Source organism: Onychomys torridus, chromosome 5 (genome assembly GCF_903995425.1).
Source record: "Onychomys torridus chromosome 5, mOncTor1.1, whole genome shotgun sequence".
NCBI classification, from domain to species: domain Eukaryota; kingdom Metazoa; phylum Chordata; class Mammalia; order Rodentia; family Cricetidae; genus Onychomys; species Onychomys torridus.
The window spans coordinates 90,241,214-90,262,689 of NC_050447.1; the positions used below are offsets into that span (position 1 = coordinate 90,241,214).

General features: G+C 47.7%; 1 protein-coding gene across 3 annotated transcripts in view; it reads left to right on the forward strand.

The window, feature by feature from the left end:
- The window catches only part of Pcnx2 (pecanex 2), a 163,834-nt gene that overhangs the window by 124,646 nt on the left and 17,712 nt on the right, over window positions 1-21,476 (forward strand). For all 3 annotated transcript variants that reach the window (XM_036186896.1, XM_036186897.1, XM_036186898.1), the window contains exons 24-28: window positions 3,328-3,386; window positions 6,389-6,604; window positions 15,065-15,318; window positions 16,924-17,157; window positions 20,606-20,727. In XM_036186896.1, coding sequence (XP_036042789.1) covers window positions 3,328-3,386; window positions 6,389-6,604; window positions 15,065-15,318; window positions 16,924-17,157; window positions 20,606-20,727 — 885 coding nt within the window. The remainder of the gene's footprint in view (window positions 1-3,327; window positions 3,387-6,388; window positions 6,605-15,064; window positions 15,319-16,923; window positions 17,158-20,605; window positions 20,728-21,476) is intronic.

Genomic DNA, 21,476 nt, shown 5'->3' on the forward strand with positions numbered 1-21,476 from the left:
CCATCCGTTCCTAACCAGAGGGATAAATGCCGGCCGTCTTACTCTAGTCTGGAGTGTTGGCAGCTTAACGTACGGGGAAGCGCCCCCATGAACAGCCAATGTGTGCTGGCAAAGAGACTATGAACTAGTGTCAGCAAAGAAAATTACTGCAAAACGACTTAAGTTGCACATTTGAACCCATGTGACAGAGCAGGTGATTGACTTTGGAGGTATATTGAGGTGGGACAGGGCTGACGAGAGGAAACCATGCAGAGAACCTCAAAGCAGGTCAGCTTCTCTGGAGAGACCTCTTAGAGGCCTGCTAAAGCCTAGACCTTACCTAGACCTCCAGGCTGGCATTGTTCACAGGACACAGAGATTTTGTAAGGCAAGTTTTGGAAAACTCTCGCCCACGGGTACATGCCCAACTGACTTGCCTGCATCCCAGAGATAGGGACGGGTAAGATGGAAGAAACAGATCGGATGTTGTGCAGTGGGAGAGTTAAGGCAGAAATCCAATTACAGAAATAATTAGTACCTTTGAGTTGTGAGCACCAAGTTTCCAGGCGGACCTCACTGGAGGAGGGCTCAGGTTGCCCAGAGCACTGGAGGCTTGCCTCCTGAGAAATGGAGAGTGACCCAGGCTGGGGGTACCAGCTGGCCCAGTTGAGCTATTGCTTATGAGGACTTAGTGAGCTTTCTGCGTTCCAAAGAGGCTGTCACCTTTCGGAAAGATAACACTGCCATGGACAGAGCTTTAGAGAGTGTCTCAATTCCCTAAGGAGTTGGATAATTGACTTTCTTTTGGCTCAGGCCCACTTTAAAAATTGTTTACTCTGCAGCTGGAAATTCCATTTGTCCTAGGTCTTAAGGTGAAATTAAAATTCTGTTTAGGGACTGAGTATGCAGACATGGGATTTCAACCTTCATTACAAAGGGTTCTGTTGTTTGCTTGGTTTCCTGTTGCCCTGGGCTCTGCTGTTTTGAGAGATGCTGTGAGGCTGTTTAGGAGGGAAACTGAAGCAAGATGGTGCAGTGTGCTGGGATTCAGGGCCTTCTGAGTTGCAGCCCAAGAGCCCCTGTCTACAATCCTTCCGTGGAATCTTCACCAAATTCACACTGGACCCTACCTAGATGGCTGACAAACGTCTGAGGCAGACAAAGAAGCAAATGATGCTTTTGATATTTTTTCCTGAAGAAAAGCCATTTCATTGATTCAAAATATAATCCCATCCTGGTACTGTTGTTATCAGTTCCAACCCCCAGGAGGCAGGTTCAGCCAGAAGGTCTGCGTTCCATTGACTTTCCTTGACATTCCCGACAAATGCTTGTTGTTGGTTAAACCATACTGAGCATGGCAATGACCGTTCAAATTGAAGTCAAGTGTGAAGCATCAGGGGCAGCTGGACAGGTTTGGAAGATGGCTCCGCCAATAAAGCACTCACCCTGAAGGCATAAGGATCTGAGTTCAGGCCTCTGGAACACATACAAAATACCAGCAATGTGAGCCTGGGATTCCAACAGCAAGGATGGGAAGCAGGGTCATGCAGACCCTTGAAAGCTAATGGGCCAGGGAGCCTGGCTGATGTGGTAAAGTTGCAGGCTAGTGAGAGACCCTGGCTCAACAAAAGGAGAGAGGCATCTGAGGACCAACAACCTAGATTATCTCCTGCACCTGCAGACACACACATACACACACATATACACATGCATACACACACATGCACACACACACACACACACACACACATATATACACATGCATACACACACATGCATCATACACACATGCATCATACAGACATGCACACACATATACACACATGCACACACACACACACACAACTGCTTCTCTTCCTGGGAGGTGTAATAGTAAGAAATCCTCCAGAAGTGTCAGTGGGACCCTGTGTATAAACCTTGTGTTCACGCTGTCTTGACAAAACGCCTTTCTTAATGGTCAGTGGAGTGGACCTAACAATGTGAAATGGCCACATTTACCACAGACAAGCATCATCAGTTTCATCTTACTGACAACCTCTATCTTTAAAAGCTGATGAGACTGGTACTCTGTGTCTGAAATGCAAAGATGGCTGATCAGACGCAGGCTCTCCAAGCAGAGCACACTCTGACATTCAGTGGTCTTGAGGCATGTGGCCTAAAAGACAGTTATTGTCTCAGGAATATTGGTAGGTTGAACATCTATGCCTATGGTTCTCAACCTGTGGGTCGTGGTTCCTTTGGGGGTTGCATATCAGATATCCTGCATACCAGATATTTATATTATGATTCATAACAATAGCAGAATTGCAGTTATGAAATGGCATTGAAAATTATTTTATGGTTGGGAGTCACCACAGCATGAGGAACTGTATTAAAGGACTGCAGCATTAGGGAGGTTGAGAACCACTGCTCTATGAATGCAGAACTTACTTGGAGAGATTTGCTGATTGGTCACAGAGTGAAGCCCAGACTGAATCCTTTCTCCACTGTCGACTCTCAGAAATAAGGCTGGCCAGCACCAATGCCTTTTAAGAGCCCTGAACTAAGAGGCACCGTCAGGGTGGACCCTGTTCTGGTGACCCCTTGCTGCCGGGGCTGCAGAAATTCTGCTCTTTCCTAAGTTTGTAAGAGTTGTTCTCATGACTCAACCAAAGGGAAGTCTGTAAGTATGCCCCCAACTTGGAGATGCTTGTGGGGGAGACAGTGACTACTCACAGCCATTTTCTGGAACCAGTTGGAAGCACAGATACTTTGTGTGAATACTGAAATGGCTGGTGGGATTCTTAGTGGGTGTCTGCTGCCAAGTTTGATGACCTGAGTTTGATCCCCAGTACGCACACGGTGGAAGGAGACACTAATTCCTGCAAGTTGTCCTCTGTCCTCTGACCTCCACAAGAATGCCATGGCATGCACGTGTACACACACACACACACACACACACACACACACACACACACAGACAGAGAGAGAGAGAGAGAGAGAGAGAGAGACAGACAGACAGACAGACAGACTGAGACTGAGACTAATTTTTTTTTTTTTAAATTCTGAAAGGCAACAGCATTTCTCTGGAATTCCAAATACTTGCTTTAAATGTATGCTCAAAATGTTCAAAATGGCTTAAGAGATAAGCACATTCTCCCCAAGGCAAAGAACAACCTTTCTCTCCCCTTCCCAGTGTGAATGTGTGGGTGTGACTGACTCCCCTCTCTCTGTGGTGTTGGCCAGTGGGTGTGTCCCTTCTCCCCTGTAAGCATCCTGTATGCCCAGTCTCACACTTGTTCTGTTCACCAGCTCCCTAATGGACAGGGACCTAACCATGACCTTTTACTTTTCTGTGGCCCCTTCTAGTACAAGGCGTGTGGATAATTCCAACACAAGATTGGCTGTGCAAATGGAAAGGGACCCAGGTAAGTGCTTTTCCCAGCCTCCTTAAACCTTGTGTCTTTTTACCGAAGGAAGGTATTCAGTACATTCTGTGTGCTCATGGCAGAGTCAAGGTATGGCTTGGTAAATACAGGGTATAACTGAGCAAGTAGGCCTATCAGTTCTCCATTGGTTTGCTTTGGAAATAACCTTCCATTATTTGGAATTGGTTAGTGATTGGATACAGTCACCCCCTGAAGACATTTTAAATTGTTTGTTTATGGTAGACCTCAAGCAGACTCTAAACCTTAGGACTGGTCCCTTGGGAAAACATCCTTTGAGCTGGGAATGGTGGCACATGCCTGTAACCCCAGCATTCAGGAAACAGGTGCAGGAGGACCAGAAACTCCAGACCAGTCTAGGTGACATAGTGGGGCTCCATCTTTTAAAAACCATGGCTCTGTGTTGGCCTTTATATTAATGAACCATTGTAGGACTGAGCATCCAGAGCTCAGCAGAAACTTTGGTCAGCATCAAGCTGTGGAGTCACCTGCTGGGAAACCCTTCAGCTTTTCCCTTCTATAGTTGATCTCATTTTTAACTGTGTGTCTCTTTCTTCCTCTTCTCAGAATGTCAATTTCAAGTGTAGTTTTAGTTTAGGTGGACATTTGTCTCTAGGGAGATTAGTGTCCTGTGTCCGTGCTGGTTATCTGTGGCGATGCTCTGACACCTCCATGTAACTTGGAAATGCATGTGGTGCCTTTAATCCACTTCCCACCCCTGTTTTGTAGTATAATCTACTCAGAATATCACTTGCTCCCTCCTGGGATCTGTGATCACAGAACTGACCTGAAGCTGCAACCGGCCACCACCACCCAGTATCACCCAGCATCAGACTGCAAGACACGAGCCCCTGAAAAGATCAAACACAAAATCTGGAAAGCAACTACCAAGTGCATCCTGCTTTCCCATTGCTGCAAAGTCAAACATCCTCAGATGAGGCCATCTTTGTTGAGACCATCTATACTGGGACTGCATAAACACAATTAGCATAAAATCAGGGTTGAGACTGTAGAAGCTCTTAGAGAGCCAGGCTTGTTATTTGCGGAACTTGACGTCAGTGTGTAGGAAAGGAGGGGAGATGGGATTGTCTCGGCCTGCAGCTGTGGGACTCGGTGACATAGCAGGGTCATTACATTAGGCACATGGACAGTATCAACCATAAATGTCTCGTTTTCCCTAATTATGCAGATGTGTGGTCAGTGTGTATTAAGATGTTCTGAGCCAAATTTCTACTTTTAGTTATTGTATTAAAGTGTAGAACAGTGCACACAGTAAGGAAGGGCTAATTCTCCCTTCCAGGCCTCTTCTTTAAAAGTGCACGGAACTGCAGGTAATCTTTAGTTACTGTCCCAGTTGCCTGCTGATTCATCATAGACTGTGAACGTAAGAGCAGACCAGCAGGCTCGAACATGGAAGAGCATGTACTGACACCTTATCAGCAGTTTCCTCTGATGGTCATAGCAGCTTACCAGTGTCTCAGCTTACCAATGTCTCACTTTAGCTTCCAACCAGCTCCAGCGCCCTGTCAGGTACTCAGTATCTGATAGTTGTTCCCATGGATCTCTTAGCAACAGCCTCATCCTCTTCCCCATATTAGCATTCTGGGATGTCTCCAGGCTGAAGCCAGCCTCATGCTGTGTCCCCCGTGGGTGCAGAGTGGAGGCACTCAGGTCAGACTGCAGTCTTTACCGCTGACCTCACAGAACTGTCTCCTCTCTGGTAGACAACATACAAGGAGCCTTGAATTTCACTTCCAGGTCTTTCCTCCAGGGAGACTCCATGTCTGCCTGGCTTTGCAGAGGTTTCCTGCTCCTGAAATCAAGGTCCTGAAGTATCTTTTCAGCCTTCCCGGTCCTTTTTTGATCTACCAAAGCATATACCAGAATGATTTCCCAGCTTGTCTAGTCTTTTCTTGAAAAACATCTAGCCCTCATCCTGAGACACCCCAGAGATGGAGAGCTGCCATCGGAGCCTGGCAAGAAGGACACAGAAATATACCTCAGGCCTCCACACACAGCCCTGGCCTCCCACTGGGAAGTGGGACATCCTGGTTCCATGTCCTTCCAACATCCTTTCTTTTCCCTGGATCTCACCATCCATCCAACTGAGTGTCAAATCTTAATCACTGGGCAGCCCCTGACAGAATCAAGCCTTGATCAGGGTGGAGAACCAACACTCTCAGTCCCTGCTGGGGGACGCAAAATGGAAAGCCACCATGGAAATGGTGTTTCCCGAGATCAATGAGAAGTTGGTTTGGTTTTGTAGTGCTTTTACTCATGATTGTGCACACTGAGACGGCCCCAAAGTCCTTCTGTATGCATGGAAGCCGTGCATTTGAGACAGGAGATGCTAAGTAGAGAAGTGAGATACAGACCTAAAGCTCAAAGGTGTGTGTGTGCGTGTGTGTGTGTGTGTGTGTGTGTGTGTGTGTGTGTGCGCGCGCCCACGTACATGTGTCATGTGTATGTGTGGGCAAGAAGGCAACCTTGTCCTCAGGAGCCTCTACCTTGTTTTTTGAGTCAGCGTCTTTCACTGACCTGGAAGAAGCTCAACAGACTAGGGTGTCTGGCCAGAGAGCTCCCGGGATCACGTCCCTCTGCTTTCCTGGTGTTGGGATTACAAGAGCTTGTTACTATGGTTGTCTTTTTAAAAACACGTGTCCTAGAAAACAAACTCAGGTCCTCATCCTTGCACATCAGGTACCACCCGCCGCCAAGGTCAGAGTGTTGAGCATAACACAAGATTGTTAAGTAATTTGCATTTAGACAGTGATGTATCTGTATGAAGCCTACCTCAGGGTCCACAGGGAAGACATAGGTGGTCTCAGGATAATCCACCAAGACAGGTGGGAAACGGGAACTTTTGTGTGTCCATAAAGACTCCAACCTGACCAAAGGGCAGCTCCCTGTTTCAGGATCTGAGCACAAGATAGCATACTGCTTCTGGGTGAGACACTCAGCGGCTCATTTCTGCCTGTCTTCAGGGAGTGACGACAACAACCTCAACTCCATCTTCTATGAGCACCTGACCCGGACCCTGCAGGAGACGCTCTGCGGAGACCTGGTGCTTGGCCGTTGGGGCAACTACAGCACTGGCGACTGCTTCATTTTGGCTTCAGATGACCTCAATGCCTTTGTCCACCTGATCGAAATTGGAAACGGTCTTGTGACCTTTCAACTCCGAGGACTAGAGTTCCGAGGTAGGGGTCTCTTTGTTTGCAGCATTGCTGGAACTCAGTGCGTTAGGTTGAGGACCAGGCAGAGTATTGCTTAAAAGCCAACATCAGGGATAGGGAGATGGCTCCATCATTAGAGGCATGTACTACTCTTGCAGAGACCTGAGCTTGAATCCCAGCATCCTGATTGGGAGGCTCACAACCACCTGACTCCAGTTCCAGGGGTTCCAATGCAACTTGGCTTCTGTCGACACCTGAACTCTCATGTGCATATTTACACATATATACACACAGAAATATGAGTAAGGCAGACTTTTAGAAAAGAAGCCACCATGAACAAAGAAGGACTTGGGGACTGTTCTGCTGCATGGGGATTAAGGCTACCTCTACTTTGATTAGGCATTCTGACATAAGCACACCCAGTCAGCTGGGGAAACATTGGCACTTTCGAACACCTCCTCTGCTCTCTGATCCACCCGGATGTAGCACTCTCAACACTATGGTCAAGAACCATTCCTGCTGACGTGTTTTCTTCACCACAGTGGACTGTATCCCTGTAAACCATGAGCGCCAGAGTAAACACCTCCTTTCTTAAGTTGCTTTAGCCAAGTTCTTTTACCACAGCAGTGAGAAAAGTAATGAGTACACAGTCAATTCCAGTGATAGCTCAAAGTCAGGTGTAGCAAAAAAATAACCATGTCTCCTTGTCCTGGGTTAGGATGACAGAGAGGCATGATTTGCTGGGAATCAACATTGCCACACCTTACTGGATTCCTGAAACCTCACGGGGTAAAATATAGACCTGACCAAGGTTGGGGCTATGTAAGCAGGCTTCTGGGAGGGGCCATCGGTTATGGCTTATGGCTTTGTCTTCTTCCAGTCAGCCACAGTGGTCATATCACCATTGTAAAATCAGTGCAGAAACAATGTCTTGAGGGGAAAAATGGCAGCTAACTTGCCTGCATCCCACCCCTTCTCCTACAGTACATTTTCTCTGACCTAGTTTGATCATAATTTTAAACATAGAGACTTTTAAGAGCCCTGCACCTTGACAAAATTCAAGTTCTGAGGAAGAACTAAGTTGCCCCCAAAGGACTGTTGTTGAGTGTGTCCCTCATTGCAGCATCTATCACAATATTCCCACTGAGGGCTGGCTTTCTTCTGGGGAGAGGGGTGTTCTGGATTTCTTCTTCATTCTCCTTTTCTTCTAAATTCCCCGTTTTCCAAAGAAGTGGGTTTTAGTTTGGTCAGATTTAATCTACGTTGTCACTGCCTGGGGCAGTCAAAGCACAGACAGACCGTTTCTGTCTCTCTCTGGAAATGTGCTGAGGAAGCCAGTAGAGGGAATGGGAACTGTTTGCACATCACAGCTTGCTCTCACCCTCCCTCTCTTTCCTCTTTCTTTCTCTTCTCTCCCTTCCTCCTTCCCTCCCTCTCTCATGCTGGAGATCAAACTCAGAACTACATGCATGCCAGGCCATGCTCCACCACTACACTATGCCTCTTAGAAAGAAAGAAACCTACCCCAGCGAAAGCCAGCAACCTGAGGTCATGGGGAAGAGTCCTCTGCCCCACCCCCAGCCCCTGAAAGAGAAGCACCAAGTTCACAGGAGGTCTTGGCATAAAGCCACGGACTTCAGCTCATTTTAGCATAAGAGAAGAAGGGTTTATGGAAAATACATCCAAGGATGAAGACTTTCTGAGCAGCATGGGAGGCCTGTGGCTGCTGGGCAAGTTCAAATCTGAAATCACACAACAGGGGCTGGAGAGATGGCTCAGTCATTAAGGGCATTGGTACTCCCCCCAAAAACTAGATTTTAGTTCTCAGCACCAACTCCAGGGGGTCTGATGCCCCTTTTTGCCTTCTTTGAGCACTTGCATACACATGGCGTGCACGCACACACGCACACGCACACACAAATCTGAAACTCACATGGTGTTTGCAAAGGAGTCCCATGTCAACAATGGACCCAGGGCTGCCCCCGAATCGCTGGTCCCCAAGCTTGAACAAGGGATACTGCTGTCCCCAGAGAGTGGAAAAATAGCTTCTAGCAGCCCTCTCCTCCATTTAACCTGTCACCTGCCTCTCTGTGCTGTCAATGTAGTCAGAGTTCCAGTCAGGTAGACCCGATCACCAAAGTCAAGGTCACACACATGCGCTCTGGGTCAAAGGGCGTCTGGCTTTTCATTTCTCTCAGTGAGAGGTGGTCACTGAGACGTAAATGGTGGGGATATCAGTTGAAGAAAGGCCAGCTGCTCTAACAATACAGCTGAGCACCGAGTCCATGACACAGTGTGCTTTTACTTTGCAGATGTAAAGGTAGCAGGACACAGAGCAACTCCATTTAACATCACCAGGTGTCCCCAGCCAACACTTCTTTATACACTGCTTTCAAGGCCACCCGAGTGTCAGTATGGAGCTTGGCAGCAAGTGGAAGAACGCAGGGAGGGTGGTTGCAGGCCAGGTTTGAGCGCAGAACAGGCATCCATCTCCTTCTGGTTTATGGTCCCTAGAGAATGACATGGTTACCTGGAAAGCAGAGCTCTCACTGGAGTTTCCCATGCTTCTGTGGTTCTTTGGTTAGTCAGGTGACCTAGGCAGGCGGCTGAGCCATTTCTGTGAGAAGAGAATATGCATGCATGCGGAGTCACTGTGCATCTCTCAGCAAAGGCACCCACCTCACCAGGGTCCTGTAAGGTAAGCGTTGACAGATTAATATCAGCTGACAGTCCAAGTCAGGGTAATAGAGAAAGCGTGTGCCAATGGGCACCAAACTCTATCGACTGGGGGGATGGGTAGGAGCTGAAGACCCAATAGATGCAGTCTGGAGGTGAGCGGTAGGAGTAAAGAGCCAAGGCATTGGATTGGTGCTTTATAAGATGCCTGTGAACTTGGGACTCAGGAGAGAGTAGCTTGAAGGTGACAGCCACCCTCAGGAGAAGCATCCTCCTCCCCCCTGCCCACCTAAGTGATGGCAAAGGGAAACCAAGGGGGAAAAAGAAAGGCCCTGAGCTTAAAGCTAGATCTGAGTGCACCTGGGCAACCATGCGGCTCTCCACTGGACACTTGGCTTGTGGGTACGTGCTTGAAATCTGTGCCACGGTGTTTGCTTGGTTCACAGGCACTCAGCGATCATCTCTCACACAGTTCTGAGAGCTCCACACCACCCTCCTAACTGGGAAAACCAACTGCTTTCACATCAGGGTCTTCTGTGGACATCCCCAGTGACTTGGCTCTACAGACCCTCAGTTTCTGCCCCAGACCTCAGTGTGACTTTGAGCACCTCTGTAGCTCTGACTTAGAGACACAATGGTGGTCACCAGATGGTGGACCTGGGAGGGAGCTGGAGTATCCTCTCTTGCATTTGACAAAATTCCTCGTGGGGAACAGGTGCTGTATGGCTGACCCAGGACTCAGAGCCACAGTTGGACTCAGGGGGCAGCAGAGCAGCCATCACATCCCTGCTGTGGGGCCTGTCACTATTGGTGTAAGGGGGACACTGTCCAGTCACTGTTGGTGTCAGGTGGACACCGTCCTGTCACTGTGGTGTAAGGTGGACACCGTCCTGTCACTGTGGTGTAAGGTGGACACCGTCCTGTCACTGTGGTGTAAGGTGGACACTGTCCTGTCACTGTGGTGTAAGGTGGACACCGTCCTGTCACTGTGGTGTAAGGTGGACACCGTCCTGTCACTGTGGTGTAAGGTGGACACTGTCTTATCACTGTTGGCGTAAGGTGGACACTGTCCTGTCACTGTGGTGTAAGGTGGACACCGTCTTGTCACTGTTGGTGTCAGGTGGACACCGTCTTGTCACTGTTGGTGTCAGGTGGACACCATCCTGTCACTGTTGGTGTAAGGTGGACACCATCCTATCACTGTTGTGTAAGGTGCACACTGTCCTGTCACTGTTGTGTAAGGTGGACACTGTCCTGTCACTGAGGGTGTAAGGTGGCACTACCTACCACTATCATAGGACTTGACATCTGATGAATGAGCTGAGCAGGGAATCAGGTAAGGATTTGTAAAGCATGAAAGCTCACCTAGGCTAGCAGTGACACTTTTGAACAGACATGTTGAGATTGGCGAGTGGGTTTCCCTAAGCCATACTGGCTCTGTGAATGTGAACACGGAAGGATTGGGTCTAACCAAGGGGGAGTCAGAAAGGAAGCCAGGAACAAGACGCTCCAGATATGTGGATGTGCAAAGGTGTGACCAGATTACAGTGTTTGGCCAAGCTCAAAGGAGAAAAGCAAACCATGAGGAAATAGGAAGCAGAAGGACCCGAGGGACAGCATCACAGCGCTGTGAGTCCAGAAAGGGCGCGAGGAACTGGGGAGTTGAAACTAGAGGAGACAAAGAGGCCACTGGAGCCTGGGACGCTCTCGGCTGCTCTTTAGAGGGAAGCAAGTTTTGGTAAACCACATCCAGGGGTGTTACCATGAATATGAGGGGAAGAGAGAAGGAGAGAAGAAGGAAGGAAGCGAGAAATGGAGGGAAGGAAGTAGAAGGGAAGGAGGGGGGGTGGGGAGAAAAGGAAGCAGGAAGGGAAGGAGGAAGGGGAAGACAGGGAGGAAAGAAGGGGAGGGAGAGAGAATAAAAGAGAGGGAGGGGAGAAGGAGGAAGGAGGGGAGGAAGGAGTGGAGTGGAGAGAGGAGAGGGGGAGGGAGAAAAGGAGAGAGGAAGAGAAGGAGGGAGAAAGGTTAAAGAAGGAAGGACCAAAAAAAGGAATGTCTAAATGTTTTCAGTCTATTTGATGGTTAAATTCTTAAATCTCATTTTCTCAGAATTCCTTCACACTATCATGGGGGCCCTCCCTGCAGGCCATTGGTCAGCATCTTGATGGGTGTCGCAGAAGGGACCCTGAAAGCAGAGGCTGTTACATAGGGTGAAGCCACCCACTCCCACTGGAGCTAGGGAATATCAAAAACAAGATTTATGTCTGTGGGAGATGTTATCAGCCTTCTCACAGTTTGGCTGACCCCATAACCACTGGCCCATGAGGACGTATGTAAACATCTGTGTAGGCTATTGTAATCCAAAGCAAACCCAACCCAAAGCTTTATCTCAACTGGCAGATCCGCATACAGCTCTCCCACTAATCTTGAAACTATAATTTTCTTCCTCTTGGCAACCGTCAACTCTTTGTCATGCCTTTAGGCTTTGTGTCTACACAGCTTGAATAGTCTGTCGACTCTCTGGGTTCCAAGCTTCATCCATAAAGTAGAATGCTGTCCCTCACAAATGCTAGCACACATAGTTCCCTTCATTTCTAACTGGGGGAGCCTAAGGCATGTTGGTGTATATGGCAGGTCTAGGAGGTCAGGGTGTGTCCCTTGGGCACCAGCAGAATCTCTGCCACCTTAGCATCCTGACCTCAGGAAGTCTGTGAGAAGGAGGCAGTCCTGAATGAACCATGAACTAGGAAGGCCCCCCCTCCAAGTCCAGTTGGTTGTGCTGCTGCTCCAGCCTGTAAATGGAGCAGAATTTGGGAGGTCTTATTCCCAGAGAAGATTAAAGAATTATATATTTCAGCATTCATCATGCACTACACTGCCTGATATGCCTGGAAGCTTTGATTGACTCCACTTCTTAAATGTATGTGTGTGTGGGGGGGTGTGCATTTGTGTGTATGACATTTGTGTGCAACTTTGCTTATGGAGGCCAGAGGTTGATGCGAGGTGCTTTCTTCAGTGGCTCGCCACCTTATTATTTTTATTGTTGTTGAGACAAAGTCTGTCACTGAACCAGGAGCCCAGCGACTCGGTTAGTCTTACTGGCCAGCAAGTTCCAGGGATTGCCCTGCTCCTTCATCCAAACAGTGGGATTACAGGCTTGAGCCCCACACCTCAACATCTTGCCTTTTATGTGGGTACTGGGGGTCTGGATCAGATCCCCAGTGATCCTACAGTTCCCACTGAGCCGCCTCCCCCAGCTCTTGGGAAGCTTGTTTTTCAGTGGTGAGTATTTAACACTTAAGACCCTGGTTTTAAATTCTAACTGACCAGACCCTTCTGTTCTGAAGAACATGTGGCTTTGGGGAACTGCAGGGTACATTACAGAAAGGGGGCTCCACCTCTCTCATCTGCATAACCAGGTTGGTGTGTGCATCCCAAGAGACACCTGAACCTCACCTTCCTAAGTTGATAAGTGCCACATACATGGATGTTGTCCAGAAACAAAGTCAAAAGACATGGCTGTTCAATTAAAGGCATCACACCATGTTTAAAGTCTAGTTCATCTAGCACAACACAGGGAAAAGCTTGTTCTTAGGGCCGTATCTAATGTAAAGCGTATTCCTACGGACTCCATGGAATAAAATGTTGTTATTAAAGAAAAAAAGCTTTCTGTTGTGCTCAGAAAGCAAGCAAACTATACACCACCCTAACATACTTAACATGTTTTTGTACTTTCTTCTCCTCCCACACCCTGGGCTGAAGCTCACCTACATTTTCAAGATCATTGCTAAAGACAGCTGGTGCACTGTTGCTGAGGAGCGGCACCAGGAAGTACAGGAAAAACTGTTCAGGAAAGCAAGACAACAGGGAGCCTGGGGGTGGGAGGCAGTGGGCCAGCAGGGGCCCCAATTTTAGCTATGCTGGGAGAGATCAGAGGTCCCATCCAGAGGCTAGTGCCACCACCAAGATCACAGAGCACGGCCATATAGGTCCTAGGATCAAACTAAGGTCGTCAGAATTAATAGCAAAACCCTTTACCCACTGAGCCACCTCACTGGCCCCAAGAAGCTCTCTAGATTTTATCAAGTATAATTTATATTCTTTAGATTTTATCAGGTAAAATTACTATTCTTTATAACCCCATTCAAATCAGTTCTCGCCTGTGTCTTATCATCTACTTGTTGTTGTTGATGTTATGTTGGATTTTTGGGAAGCAAGGTCTGATGCAGCCCAGGCCGGCTTCACATTCACTATGTAGCTAAGGAAGGTCTTGAACTCTTGGTGACCCTGCCTTCACCTCCCAAGTGCTGGATTATAAGCATGTCCCAACACACCTGGTTTTATGTTCTGCAGTACTGGGGTGAACCCCAGGACCTTGTGTATGCTAGGCGAGCACTCTGCCTACTGAGCCGCATCCCTAGGCCCTCATTACTTTTTTAATGAAGAAAGGGTTTAGAAGACACAAGAGGATCATTTGGCTCAGTGTCATTTCACTAGTGACCCTTAGTGTGGGGGTTGGATTGAAGCTGTCCCTTGCTTCAATGCTGTCTGGATTCTAAAACCCCCACACACAAATGAGGGAAACCAGAGGTGCAGCCTGGGGTTGTATCACAAGGTTAAGATGAACCCCAGCAGAGGCCTTACAATGGTGTCTGAACTAAAGAGAAAGCCAAAGGCAGGAACTGCAGCTAGCGGATTGGTCCTCTCTGGTCCAAAGCTAGAAAAAGCTCCAGGTTAGCGCACTGTGATGGGTGCAATCAGCTCTCTCCTCTCTCACACTCATCCTGAGTTCAAGGCCACATAGCACAGCCTTTAAGAGAGGGCAGAGTTAAAGCCCACAGAAGTGGAGGCTATGGATCTCTTCTTCCTGTGTCGGCTGGGAAGATGGGCACAGTTCTCATGTACAAGGCTCAGGCTGACCTGGGCAGAATGCAGTTTTCCTTCCTAGCTCAGGATTCTTTGTTCTTGATCCAGTGGGCCTGCCTTGGTCCAGGGTTTACATTATTTTCTTCCTATGTTGTATTGAAAGCTTCCTTCCCCCATCTTCTGGTCTTCACTTTGTTATTTGTCTGGGAAGGTGCCCCAGGGCAGGAATCTTTATCAGGTTGTCTCACCAAAGACAGGTAATTCTACGAGTCTTCATCACCAAGTCTGTGACCACTATGAAAGCATGTCTCTCCCCAAATAAAAACACAGAGAATAGAGGAAGTAGGAATGATTGTGAACTGATAACAAGCCCAGTGCAGTGGCACACACTTGCAACTCCAGTTGTGGAGAGCCAGAGCTGGCCTAGTGCACTTGGTGAACTCCAGTCCACTGAGAGACCCTGTCTCAAGAAACCAAAGTAGAGGGCTCCTGAGGAATGACCCTCAAGATTAAACTCTTGCCTACATATCTCCCTCCCTCCCTCCCTCTTTCCCCCTCCCTATACACACACACACACACACACACACACATGCACACACACACACACCTTGCACATAGGCAGGCACACACACACACACCTTGCACATAGGCAGGCACACACCCAAAGAGTTAATGGTTATGAGAATCATGGTTGTTTGGTAGGCCTGCTTTAAAACTAAGAATACACGCTTGATTCCAGCATATTCTAGCATCTTCAAGAGATACCTCATGAGTCTACAAAGATGGCTGTGTGGCTAAGAGCACTGGCTGCTTTTCCAGAGGACCTGGGTTTGATTCTCAATACACATGGCAGTTCACAGCTGTCTGTAACTTCAGTTCCAGATCATCTGATGCCCTCTTCCAACCTCTGCAGGATCTAATGCTTCTTGTGTCCTTGGCCAGGAACCTACTGCCAGCAGAGGGAGGTGGAGGCCATCATGGAAGGTGATGAGGATGACAGAGGCTGCTGCTGCTGCAAACCTGGCCACCTGCCACACCTGCTGTCCTGCAATGCTGCCTTCCACCTGCGCTGGCTCACCTGGGAGATCACACGCACACAGTACATCCTGGAGGGCTATCGCATCATTGACAACAATGCAGCCACCATGCTGCAGGTGTTTGACCTCCGCAGAGTGCTTGTCCGCTACTATGTCAAGGTGTGATGTGATTCTCGATACCATGGGCAAAGCCTAGGGTCTGGAGAGTGGGGGCAAGCGGCAGGGTTCCTGAAAAGCTCTACACAAAGTGGCATGCCTGGTGTTTCCCCCCCCCCCAGCTTCTCAGTGAGAGATGCAGCCAGACTTGGGGACCTCTACTTTCTGGAAAACACAGCGGGGCTTTGTGTTAGCCTAAGCCTGGGCACAGAAGGCTGGCTGCAACCTTGACTGTCTGTCCATTTCCAGCAGGGGGTGCTTGTTGTGATGGCCAATTTAAATATTCAGGGTGTATCAGCAGGCCCCATGTTGGAGATACACAGTATGTCATTCGCTGCAATGCAAACAGTCCAGCTTAGAACCAGAATTTTGGACTGGAGATGTAACTCAGCTGGCAGAGTGCTTGCCTAGCATGCACAAAACCCTAGGTTCAATCCCCAGTAGGAAGGAGGTAGAGGAAGGAGAATCAGAAGTTCAAGGTCATCCTTGGCTACATAGAGAATTCCAGACGGTGCTACAAAAGACCCTGTCTCAAACATTCAATATAATGATTAGGAAGAACAATGATTTACAAAAAAAAAAAAATCGAAAAAGGAGGGAATGGGGGGTGAGAGAAAGGGATGGGGAAAAAGAAGGGAAAGGGAGGAAAGGGGAAAGAGGAAAGGAAGAAGACAAGAAAAGAAATGTGCAGTTTGCATGCCCTGTGGAGAAAAATGTGCTTCTGAGCCAGGTGGGCTGAGTTGTGCTCTAAGAAGCAGGAACCAGAAGGACAGAAGAGAACAGAGGAAATCCCCGTGATTGGACCCTATGCTGGGGGAGGCTATGCACAAAGCCTACTGAGGGCTCCACAATTTAATGCTGTCCTGGGGGAGGGGGGCATTGTCTCTGTAGCCACCAGGGCCAGGAGTGTCAATCCATGTGCAGTAAGAAGAAGTCTGGTTCAACACAACTCAGTAGACAGGCAATTTATTTTAGGCATATTTAAACACAGCACAACTCTGGAAAAAAATTTTCTGATGATAATGAACTCAATCCTACATGTACAGCAAAGCTTACTACATGATTATACTGAAACTCTTTTCAAAGTACATACGACCTCTTCCATAAAGAGGTCTATTGACTGAGAAACCATGCTCGAGATAAGGGTCTATGAAGGAAGAGTCTGAGATAAACATAAGAGTCTGGAGGACTCATGTGTGCCCCGACCTCACAGATAACACAGAAGTCACAAGGCTATATAGCTGCAGCCATTTCCAGCCGGCTGGGCAGATTGGTTATATATCTCTTCTTTTGAAGAGACAACCCTATATGTTTAACATTCCTGGTTTCCCTAGTGATTATCTATGAGCATAAGGACCTCATGCCCTCTACACTGTGCTGAGAGTCAAAAGGTCCCCATCCGAGGCCTCAGACCCCTACCAGCCAAAGCTGTCTTTGATGGAGACAAAAACATCTCCTCTTAGCCTCTGAGCCATCTTTCCAGGCCCTTCTTACTGAGACCTAATAAACACATAAATAAAGTCTTCTGGCTATGAACTGAGACCTAATAAATAAAATAAGTAAAGTCTTCTGGCTATGAGATTTCACGGTCTTGCTTGCTTTCTGCAGAGTATAATATACTACATGGTTACTTCCCCCAAACTCCTCTCCTGGGTCAAGAACGAACCCCTGCTGAAGTCCCTCCAGCCCTTCGCCAAGTGGCATCACATCGAGCGTGACCTTGCAACGTTTAACATCAACATCGATGACGATTACGTTCCATGTCTCCAGGGGATCACACGGGCAAGTTACTGCACCGTGTTCCTGGAATGGATTCAGTTCTGCGCAGGGAAGAGACAGGAGGTAGGAGAGGACCTGAGCTGAGCCACTGAGTACAAGGCTAGAAAGCGAGGCTCCTTAACCTTCCCTTACTGTACTCCAATGTAGATAATAGAAAATAGAGGTGAGAAAAATTGTATTTCTGAATAAATGCTTAGTACATAATTGGGAGACAATATGTTTTGTCTCCAGTGACAGAGTTTTAAAAGTATCCATCCCTTTAAATGATGTTCAGGGTCAGGATATTCAAGTTGCTAGAGTAGCATCAAGATACTGGAAACTTCCTTGTTTAAAATTGCAGTGTGTGTGTGTGTTTGGGGGATGACTCATGGCAGTAGCCCTAGTGCTAGTGAGGTGGGGCTGAGACAGGAGGATTGCTGGGGACTTATTGGCTACCAACCCAGCACCAAACCAGTGAGCCACCCCATCTCAAAGAGAATCATGTAGAGAGTGTGCCTATGGGTATACACACACACACACACACACACACACACACACACACACACAAATTAATTAAATTGAATAAATTTGTGTTTGGAGGGCTCAGTGACAGAGGACTTGCCTGTACAAGACAAGACCTGGATTTGATACCCAGCACCACAAACAAAATAAAATTATAAAATTTTTATAATAATTTGGTTTGGTTTGGTGCCTGTGAGTGTGCACACATGTGGAGGTCAAAGGTCAGTGTCAAGTGTCTTCCTCAACCACTCTCCACCTTCCTCCTGAGACAGGGTTTCTCTGAACCTGGAGCTTACTAGTTTGTACAGACTGACTAGCCAGCGGATCCTTGTCTGTACTTTCCCAGACCTGGGATTACAGAAGCGTGCTCCCAAGTTTTTCCAGGAAGTCTTGGGGTCTGAACTCAAGTCTTGACGCTTGAGAAGCAAGCACTCCAATGACTGAATTGTATTTTGAGTTAGACATGGTGGTTCATGTCTATAGTCTTAGTAGTGGGGAGGCTGAGGCAGAAGATTTTCTAGTTTAAGGTCATTCTAGGCCATATAGTGAGTTTCAGACAAGCCTGGGCTACATAGCAAGCCATTGTCTCAAAATAGACCTCTTTTTTTTTTTTTTTTTTTTTTTTTTTTGAGATTGCCCCATGACAGATTTCTTTGCTGGTGTCAGGAAGATTTACTGAGCACATTGACTCATGGACACGCCATCTGCTCAGCAATCAGATGGTCCAGATGCCTCTATAACTATCATTCTCCAGGGCAGTGCTCATGTGCTGAGTGTACACCCAAAGGCTTGTCTCCTGGAGATGAAGCCCAGAGTAATGGCTGCTCACAGGCAGAAGAGACGGAGTGAACCGGGGACTGGATGTCCATCCGCTCTGTGTGCTGAAGGCTGAGTCCTCGAATGCTGGTGTAGGAAGGAGGTTGAGAGCAACAGCGCTGGCAGCTGACAGAGTACCAAACCATGACACTAAATTCTCAGGGTCAGGAAGCCAGTCACAGTCGAGGGATATGGGCTGAGAAGAAAAAGGAACTCCTGATGTGTCTCCATTATCCCATGTTACAGTAAACAATTTATATATATATATGTATATATATGTACATATAAATTTTTTCTCCTTGTGGTACTAGGCATTGAACCTGGGCCTTGCTAAACTAGTCAGGTGACCTACCATTGATTGACCTATACGCCTGCCTCATCCTGTTTTCTACTTCATATTTTGAGATAGGGCCTTGCTAAGATGCTGAGGATGGCCTCTAATACACTCTGTAGTTCAAGCAGACCATGAACTGACAATCTTCCTGCCTCAGCCTCCAGGGTAGCTGGGCTTGCAGACCTGTACCATCAGGCCCAAGTTTGACTTTATGTAACTGTTAGTCATTGGTTTTGCATTCACGGCCTGTTGAAAGGGCCCTTATCTGGGGGAGAAAAGAAAAGCCTTACTTGATCTGGCTTTTGGCAGGTCTTCCTCCATGGTAGGAGCCAGTAATGGTGAGCATTCTTGAGAGGGCATGGTCTGACTGTGTTAGTGACCTCAATCTGTCATAAGAACTCATCCCAGGGAATTTTTTCATCAAACCCAACCTCTGCCACCTTGCTCTCAGGAAGGCACCCGTTGTGGTTTGAATGTGAGATGTTTCCCCAATAGGTTTATATGTTTGAACATTTGGTTCCACAATGGTAGTGCTACTTGGGAAGGTTGTAGAATCTTTAAAAAGTGGAGCCTCCACAGAGAAACCCTGTCTTGAAAAACCAAAAAACAAAAAAAAAAAGTGGAGCCTCATTAGACTGAGTAGACTGGAGGCAGGCTGTCTTAGTCAGTGTCCTATTGGTGTGAAGAGACGCCATGACCAAACAACCCTTACAAAAGAAAGCATCTAATTGGGGGCTGGCTTATAGCTTCAGAGGCTTAGTCCGTTATCATCATCGTGGAGGGCATAGTGGTACACAGGCAGACATGGTGCTAGAGAGACAGCTGAGAGTTCTACATCCTGATCCATGGGCAGAAAGAGGGAGAAACTGGGCCTGGCTTGGGCTTTTAAAACCTCAAAGTCACCTCCAGTGACACACTTCTGTAACACAAATTTTAAATGATTTTATTAATTAAAATGATTTTATTAATTAAAAAAACAACCCAGAGCCAAATATTGGGGTGAAACTTGAAAGATTAGAGAAGCAGAACAAGGCAGCCATGTTCTTACCTCTAGGAGAATCCTCAGTCTCAAGAGGAGACTTCCTGTTTACTCTCGCCTTATACCCTTCAGTGCCCCGCCATCCTCCTTCCTTCCTAGTGCTGGGATCAATGGCATGTGCCACCAAGCCTGGCTCTGTTCCCAGTGTGGCCTTGAACTCACCAAGATCCAGATGTATGTCTGCCTCCCGAATGCTAGGATGAAAGGCGTGTGCTAACATAGCCTGACCTCTCTGTTTAATATAGGGGTCGGCTTTGTCCTCTGATTCCCCGGCAAGCTTTATTGGGAAGCACAACTATCACCACACACTTCCTCCAACAAGGCCACCCCTCCTAATCTTTCTCAAATAGTGCCACTCTTTGGTGACTAAGCATTCAAATATAGGAGCCGATAGGGGCCATTCTTATGGAAATCACTACAAAGGCTTTGAGGCTTTATGACCTAGACCTACATCATCCTGTTCATGTTCTGCTTCCTGACTGCTCACGTGACCAGTCACCTCCTCTTCCTCCTCCTGGTGCCATGCCTCCTCCACCATGATGGACTGTGCCTCTTCTGTGGGCCAGAATAACACCTTTCTCCCTCTAATTGCCTCCTGTCAGAAACATCATGACAGCGTTTAGCAAAGTAAAACTGTGCTTTTCCCATGCATATCTTCCCATGTCCAACCATAAGAGAGACTGCCATGGGCAGCCAAAGACTCCGCTCTCTGGTGTCACTTCAGAGGTGCCTGGTTGGCTACAGTGTCCCCCTACAAGCCTGCTTCAGCTGCACTTGTGAAAGCCTGGGTGACAGCTGGGTTCACATCCTTGTTCTTCCAGCTCTCCAAGACCCTGGAACCTGTGGACAGTGATGAAGACTCGCCTCTGGTGACACTTTCCTTTGCCCTGTGCATTCTGGGAAGGCGAGCTCTGGGAACAGCAGCACACAATATGGCCATGAGGTACCTAGGAGACAGCTGGGATGTTTTAGTCTTGTGCACGTGCCTGGGTTTGTGTCTGATGGAACCTGTCAGTCATTTTCTTTCCTTCAAAACTGCTGGCAAGTCTTTCAGATGCGTCTTTCTCAGGAATCAGGTTGGGTCTGCAAAATGTTTCTTGTCGTAAACTTGAGACTGTTGTATTTGGAAATATTAATATGGGAAGTTGGAACCCAGAGATCCCAGGTCTCGGATCTTTCAGGTTGTATGGGTTGGGTTAAGAATATAGGTACAAGGCTTACCTAGTGTTCCTGAAGCCCTGGGTTCAACAGCCAGCACTGCATAAGGCCTGCATGGTGACATACACCTGTAGTTTCTGCACTCTAGAGGTAGAAGCAGAGGGTCAGAAGTTTAAGGTCATCCTTAGCTACATAGTGAGTTCAAGCCAGCCTGAGATACATGAGACCCTGTCTTCAAATAAAATGGTTGTAAGCCTCCTTATGGCTGTTTTCCAGGTGCCTAGCAAAGTTGTTACTTGGGAAAGGTTCATCCCCATCACTTTTCCCTGGGCCCCTTTCACCCTCTGTCCCCTGAGCAGGGTCTGTCACAGACAAGCTGTGCCTGGGCCCTGCTGTCCCCTCTCTTCCAGCTAAGATGCTCTAACTAGTGACATCCAACCCCTCAGTCACTGGACATCAATGGCTATTGTGTGGTTTCATCTTTGGTACTCAGCACTAGAGAAACCAATGAGGGGAGGTAGGGTGGGAGGATGC